The 7841-nt window shown below is 53.4% G+C and overlaps 1 protein-coding gene across 1 annotated transcript; it reads left to right on the forward strand.

Moving 5' to 3' along the window:
- Nucleotides 1-4011: 4011 nt before the first annotated feature.
- Nucleotides 4012-7439, forward strand: FOS (Fos proto-oncogene, AP-1 transcription factor subunit). The gene is made up of 4 exons (XM_032405616.1): nt 4012-4316; nt 5078-5329; nt 5763-5870; nt 5997-7439. Exons 1-4 carry the CDS (start codon nt 4176-4178, stop codon nt 6636-6638), a joined length of 1143 nt encoding a protein of 380 aa, XP_032261507.1. The 5' UTR covers nt 4012-4175; the 3' UTR covers nt 6639-7439.
- Nucleotides 7440-7841: the final 402 nt, after the last annotated feature.

Consider the following 7841-nt stretch of genomic DNA (forward strand, 5'->3'; position numbering starts at 1 on the left):
TGGCTAAGGACCCATAAAGGACAATATTTGCCTTGCTTGGATGAGGGTATTCATTCATTCATTCATTCATTCATCCATTCAAGAGATATTTATTGAACACCTACCATGGGCCAGGCACTGTGCTAGGTGCTAAGTGAGTATCAGCACATGAAAAAGACAAAGGCCAAAAGTGTGTAGATGTTAAACAAGTCTAAGAAGCGACTTCCCCAAGTCCCTGAAGGAGTTGATTTTGCTATTCGCATCTTCCTGACTTCTGGTCCCGTGCTCTGACCACAACCCTTCACCGCTAGACCACACTTCCCCAAATAAATAACTACTTCTGCATGCTGGGGACGGGTTGTGTGCGGCAGCATTTACGTAGGCGGCACAGACAGCAGCCTTTCACTTAATGTTGCAATAACACCAGGCTAAACAATGTGCACTGACTTCCAGAGTTACTGAACAAATGCTTGATGTGGGTCAGATCTCTTAATTCAAATGCCAGAAAAGTGCAAAATAGGAAAAGTCTCCATCTGATAAGGAACAACTGTTGAGGAGAGATAGATTTGTTTTCAATTTGAGTTAAAATCAGATACGGGATTCTACCCTCCTTTTCACTTTTGGATACCCAAATAGGAGGAACTCAGCACACAGATAATCACAAACTGCGTAAGTTCTGGTTATACGCTCAGACTCGTCCAGAACACAGAATCCCTGCCCTGCTGGGAGGCAGCACTATGCTCACAGAGGCACACAGCATCTGTCTCAAAGTCACCCTGACCTTGGCAAATGGCAAAGATAATTTCACTTGTTGGTTCTGATTTCCCTCTATTTTAAGGCTACACCATGTGAGCTCCATATTAAAAATGTGAGTTTGCAGCCCTGAAATGGATTGAGATGTGAGAGTACATCAGGATGATCACAGATTCAGAGGCTCTGGCATTTCAATCTTTATCATGTCATTTCCCAGAGGACAGTGGATCCAGGTTCCATCTCTATTGTAGTCACTTCCTCTGATCCTGCTCTCCAGACCCTCCCGTGTTCCATCTCACCCTAGTCTTACTTCTGTCCAAGCATTTGCTGCTGCTCTGCAATTCTCTACTCATTTGTCAGTCTTCTCGCCAAGACTGGAGTCTCTCGGAGGGTAGGGCCTGGTCCACTCTGTTCATTGCAGTGAGTGCCAGCCCCCAGCACTCATAGGAGTGCGTGGCCATAGCAGGCTCTCAATAGTTCTTTTTTTTTTTTTTTAAGATTTTATTTATTTATTTGAGAGAGAGAGAGAGAGAGAGAGAGAGATCACAAGCGGGGGGAGGGGCAGAGGGAGGAGCAGACTCCCCCCTGAGCAGGGAGCCCGATGTGGGACTCGATCCCAGGACCCCCGGACCATGACCCAGACCAAAGGCAGACGCTCAACTGACTGAGCCACCCAGGCTCCCTCTCAATAGTTCTTTGACAAATAAATAAAAGAATTATGAATTCATGGTTCTGTCCTTTTCAGAGGATGGATTTATTAAGTCTCCAGCGCTTTGGTCATAATGGTGCCAGGAAGGAAAGAGTTAAGCTATTTGAGAGGAGCCAGGTTCATCCAAAGACGCTTTTCCTTTTATTGGCAAAGACAGGATAAAGTGATATATGGGATAAATCCTGGATATAAAATCTTGATACACCCTTTAGGTGTCGGGCTGAGCTGATTCAAACTCTGAAGGGGAAGTCAATGAAATCATTCTAGGTTTTCTCTTAAGTGGCCTGAGATCCAGTTATGAATGGAAGGCAAGGCCAGACCCAGGGATTCAAAGCTTGACCTACTTTGTCCCAGCTAATAAGAAGAGAGATGGATTTGCCCTCAGCTCTCATAACTTTTTTTTTCTTTTCTTTTCTTTTTTTTTTTAATAATCAAGGACAGTGAAATAGCCTGACAGATGAGAGAATTAGGAGAACTGAAGGCCGAAGAATTGCTTTAGGATTCAGGGCATCTCCGAAAAGTCTGTGTTTATGTATTATGTGTTTTTCCTTCTCTCTCTCCTTTTTTAAGTGAGGAAAAAAAAAAAAAGCGCCTGAATTCCCACCAACATAAACCAGTGACATACAATGATGAAATTCTGTTTTCACCTCTGCCTGTGACAGGGAATGCAAAAATAGCAAGTGGCCCAGTTCCACGAATCCCCGCCTCCCTGCCCTCCCAGCTCCCGCCGGGTTCTCATCTCTAAGAATGGAGGTTAGCGCCTGGCCGCGCGCGAGCCGCACGCAGCCCCCGGACCCGGAGGATGATGTCAGGCGGCGGGAGTGGCCGCAGCCGGGCCGGGGAGGCCGAGGCCCCGGGGGAGCGAGGAGGGAGGGCGGCCTGGCCAGGCCGACTGCGCGCCCGGCCGCGCGGCGTCGCCTGGAGACAAGCCCCGGCGGCTCAGTGTTGCTGTAAACAGCCGCTTCCCTGTTACTATCTATAGCAGGATCGCCTGGCTCCGGGGTGCGGCGGCGGGAGGCAGGTCCGCGGTCCGGCTCCCCGCGCGCCCCGAGGGATCCGCCCGCTGCCCTAATCCCGCCTCGCCCCTTTCCAGGGGCCCACCGTTGAGCCCCTGGCCCGACAGAGTGGGGGAAGGGACACAGGGGCTCTGCTGGGATCTGCGACTTCGCGTCCCCGAGGAGGCTGGCGCGCTGGGACCCAGGCGGGGGCAATGTGACCCTAGGTGTCCTTTGCAGCAGAGCAGGAGGCTGGGGGCGTCTGGGGGCGCAACGCACTCCCGAGCACCTAGCTGCCCCAACCCCGTTTTCCAGGCCACAGAGCCGCGCCTGAAGTCCCAGCGGCCGAGCTCTCCCGCCTGGGAGCTGCTGGCCAGGATCCTTCCAGCGTCCCCGGTCCTCCCCCCTCCAAGTCCGCGCTGGAAAATCACCAGCTGTGGGCTGCCACTAAGCCCAGCTTCCTGGGGGAACCGAACCTCATCTAACTCCCCAGCTCGGACTTGTGCTCCCCCAAAGGCTCTCTCCACCCTGTACCCCCAGCTGACCACCTTGTCCACATAGCACCCCCCCCAACCACATCCCACTCCCCAGGTCCCAGCTCAGAACTAGGCAAACGAACCCATCAGACATCCTTGCATGGAGGTTCTGCACAATGTTTACCGGCTAGTGCCTCAGATTTGACAGTAACACTAATATCCCTAAGTATGGCCGAGAAAAAAAAAAATGCGCCTTTTTTCCTTAAAAACGAAAAAAACAAAACGAAACAAAACAATTAAAATTAAAATACCCAACATCGTAGATAAAGTAGGTTATCATATTCTCTTATTTTGGATCTCCCGACTTTCCGCTTCCAAATGCGGTAACAGTCCTAATACTGCTCCAGACTGGGGGCTTGAGGGTCTGCTTCCACAGTTTGCACAGAATTACGACTAGAATTGGGAAAGGCGGGGGGTGGGGGGAGGCACATTCCTTCTGGGGCCGAGGCTTAAGCCCTCGGGCTGTGTACCTGTTTCTCCCAAACCTGAGCCCCAGCACGTTTCCGGGGTTCCGTATACCAGTAAAAAGGCCCTCCTAGCCCATCCCCCCACCCCGCCCCGGGAACAAGGGTCCGCATTGAACCAGGTGCGAATGTTCGCTCGCGTTCTTCGCCTTTCCCGCCTCCCCTCCCCCGGCCGCGGCCCCCGCCTCCCCCCGCGCTGCACCCTCGGTGTTGGCTGCAGCCGGCAAGCAGTTCCCGTCAATCCGTCCCCCCTTACACAGGATGTCCATATTAGGACATCTGCGTCAGCAGGTTTCCACGGCCGTTCCCTGCGGTCGTGGGGGGAGCCATGCCCGGAGTCCCTCATCTTAGGGGGTCCCCGAGACCCCTAAGACCTAGATTATTAAACACTCAGGAGAAAATGAAACACACCAAGACGGGAGGCGGGAAGCTGCGAGGGCGGCGGAGGCGGCAAGGAGGCCGCAGAGGTGCCCAGGTCCTCTCGCCACCCCCCTAGCGCCGCGATGGTAGCGCCCATGACGTGTGTGGGGGCTCATTCATAGAATGCTGTTATAAAAGCGGTGGCTGCGGCGCCTCGTACTCCAACCGCATCTGCAGCGAGCAGCCCAGAAGCCGAGACAGAGCCGGCGGCGGCGGCGCAGCGAACGAGCAGTGACCGCGCTCCTACCCAGCTCTGCCCCGCAGCTCCTACCTGTCTCTGCCCCTCAGCCCCTCGCCCCGGCCCAGACTCACCGCGACCATGATGTTCTCTGGCTTCAACGCCGACTACGAGGCGTCCTCCTCCCGCTGCAGCAGCGCCTCCCCGGCCGGGGACAATCTCTCCTACTACCACTCACCGGCCGACTCCTTCTCCAGCATGGGCTCTCCCGTCAATGCGCAGGTGAGGCGGGCTTCGCGCCGCCGCGGGGCCCGGGATCACCGGGGAGGAGACACCGGGGCGGGACGCTCGGGAAGACGAGTCGCGGACCCCTTTGACCGGGGTGGGAGGCTGCCCCGGCCGGAGCAGCCCTATCTCGGGAGCCCCGCACTTGTTCAGAGCGCACGCACGCCTGTCATAGTAAAAATTGGTTCTCTTCTGCCGCGGCAGGCTCATCCTGAGCTGCCCTCGGACCGCGCTCTCTGCCTGGTCTCTGACATTCGCTGGGGCAAAACGTGTCCCAAGCGAAGACTCGCGAACTAGAGCCTGGCTCCTCCGGGAGGCGACAGAAAGCGGCAATCCCCCTCCCCTAGCAGCCTGGAGCAGGGAGGAGGGGCGGGGGAGGAGGGTGAAGCCGGCGGGTGTGTAAGGCAGTTTCATTGATAAAAAGCGAGTTCATTCAGGAGACTCCGGAGCGGCGCCTGCGTCAGCGCAGACGTCAGGGATATTTATAACAAACCCCCTTTCAAGCGAGTGATGCCGGAGGGATAACGGGGACGCAGCAGCAGGGTGGAGGAGAAAGGCACTGCGTTGCGGATTTCTTGAGAGGGAACGGGGAGCCCTTCCATCCAGGATGAGGGGCATATAAAAAGACCCGAGCAGTCCCGGGCATGCTTCTCCTCTCTCTCTCTCCCTGCTGCATGCGGCACTGGAAACTCGGCTCGCCCCACCTGTGTCCGGAACCTGCTCACTCACGTCAGCTTTCCCCTTCTGTTTCGTTCTAGGACTTCTGCACGGATCTGGCCGTCTCCAGTGCCAACTTTATCCCGACGGTGACTGCCATCTCCACCAGCCCGGACCTGCAGTGGCTGGTGCAGCCCACCCTGGTCTCCTCCGTGGCCCCATCACAGACCAGAGCCCCCCACCCCTATGGAGTCCCGACCCCCTCGGCTGGGGCTTACTCCAGGGCTGGAGTTGTGAAGACCATGACGGGAGGCAGAGCTCAGAGCATTGGCCGGAGGGGCAAGGTGGAACAGGTGAGGAGTTCTTCAGCACCTTCTCTCAGTAGGGGGCGTGGGTTGGCATTGGTGGTGGGGGGGGGCACAGTAGACAGGGTGAAGCAACTACATAGAATTCACTACATATCCTCAATGGAGAACCCTGGCTCTAAGCCATTTCCATCCCAGGCCAGACTCCGATAGTCCCACCCCAAGAAATACTCTAATAATTTCTTCCCTAAGAGGTTCCTATCTCATGCTTTTAGACTGGGCTCTTCTTTGTTCTCTTGCTGAGGATCTTATTTTAAATGCAAGTCACACCCAGCCCGCAACTGCAGGTTAGAAATGGCTTCCTAGCAGAGGTGCCAGGAAGCTGGGAAGCAGCAGGGGCCAGTTTCGCTGGGGTGGATGAACAGAGCTGATGGCAGACCTTGTTACTGACTGTTGGTCTTTTTGAAAATTATTTTTCTAGTTGTCCCCAGAAGAAGAAGAGAAAAGGAGAATCCGAAGGGAAAGGAATAAGATGGCCGCAGCCAAGTGCCGGAACCGGAGGAGGGAGCTGACTGACACACTCCAAGCGGTAGGTAGATCCCGTGGGTCACTCCTTTTCCAACTTAGGGGGAAAGTTGGAGACCGGGTATCGGGGAACAGGGTCCTTGAGTAAGCCCGTGTCTTATGCTTGGCTCTCTCCCTCTGTATTATACAGGAGACAGACCAGCTAGAAGATGAGAAGTCTGCCTTGCAGACCGAGATTGCCAGCCTGCTGAAGGAGAAGGAAAAACTGGAGTTCATCCTGGCAGCTCACCGACCTGCCTGCAAGATCCCCGATGACCTGGGCTTCCCTGAAGAGATGTCTGTGGCTTCCCTAGACCTGAGTGGGGGCCTGCCCGAAGCTGCCACCCCCGAGTCCGAGGAGGCTTTCACCCTGCCCCTCCTCAACGACCCAGAGCCCAAGCCCTCCGTGGAACCCGTCAAGAGCATTAGCAGCATGGAGCTGAAGGCCGAGCCCTTTGATGACTTCCTGTTCCCAGCATCGTCCAGGCCCGGCGGCTCTGAGACCGCCCGCTCCGTGCCAGACATGGACCTGTCTGGTTCCTTCTATGCAGCAGACTGGGAGCCCCTGCATGGTGGCTCCCTGGGGATGGGGCCCATGGCCACAGAGCTGGAGCCTCTGTGCACCCCCGTGGTCACGTGTACTCCCAGCTGCACTACCTACACGTCTTCCTTCGTCTTCACCTACCCCGAGGCTGACTCCTTCCCCAGCTGCGCGGCTGCTCACCGCAAGGGCAGCAGCAGTAACGAACCCTCCTCTGACTCGCTCAGCTCGCCCACGCTGCTGGCCCTGTGAGCAGGCAGGGAGGGGAGGCGGAGGGCGCCCCTGAGTGCCACTGCCCGAGTTGGTGCATTAGAGAGAGGAGAAACACGTCTTCCCTCGAGGGTTCCCGTAGACCTAGGGAGGACCTTACCTGTGCGTGAAACACACCAGGCTGTGGGCCTCAAGGACTTGAAAGCATCCACGTGTGGACTCAAGTCCTTACCTCTTCCGGAGATGTAGCAAAACGCATGGAGTGTGTATTGTTCCCAGTGACACATCTGAGAGCTGGTAGTTAGTAGCATGTTGAGCCAGGCCTGGGTCTGTGTCTCTTATCTCTTTCTCTTTAGTCTTCTCATAGCATTAACTAATCTATTGGGTTCATTATTGGAATTAACCTGGTGCTGGATATTTTCAAATTGTATCTAGTGCAGCTGATTTTAACAATAACTACTGTGTTCCCGGCAATAGTGTGTTCTGATTAGCAATGACCAATATTCAACTAAGATACGACTTTATTTTCTAGTAGATAGAAATAAATAGCTATATCCATGTACTGTAGTTTTTCTTCAACATCAATGTTCATTGTAATGTTAACTGATCATGCATTGTTGAGGTGGTCTGAATGTTCTGACATTAACAGTTTTCCATGAAAACGTTTTATTGTGTTTTTAATTTATTTATTAAGATGGATTCTCAGATATTTATATTTTTATTTTATTTTTTTCTACCTTGAGGTCTTTCGACATGTGGAAAGTGAATTTGAATGAAAAATTTAAGCATTGTTTGCTTATTGTTCAAAGACATTGTCAATAAAAGCATTTAAGTTGAATGCGACCAACCTTGTGCTCTTCATTCTGGAAGTTTTGTAAGATTCTGAAAGGTATTGGAGACCAGTTTGTCCAGAAGGGTGGCTCCTGGAGGGGGACACGCCCCTTTGTTTGATCCCGTATCAAAAAGGAGAAGGAAACTCTAGAGCTGATGTTGGGATGTCTTACAAATACATGTGTTCACATGGCGGTGCTAAGATTCTCTAGCAGATTCTGGGGTGGGAATTGGCTGTGCAATAGCTTTTGTGGGAACATGTCTGCCTGCTTCTCTCTCTCTTTTGAAAGTCAAAGGGGGAAATATTTAAATCTAGTTGTGCTTATATTAAGTTGAACTGTCTTAATCTTAACAGGGTCCCTTTGGCAAATGGAATTAAGCTTTGTATAAACCACTTTAACTTCTTATTCCCAC

This window comes from Phoca vitulina, unplaced genomic scaffold (assembly GCF_004348235.1).
Source record: "Phoca vitulina isolate PV1807 unplaced genomic scaffold, GSC_HSeal_1.0 scaffold7, whole genome shotgun sequence".
In the NCBI taxonomy this organism is placed as follows: domain Eukaryota; kingdom Metazoa; phylum Chordata; class Mammalia; order Carnivora; family Phocidae; genus Phoca; species Phoca vitulina.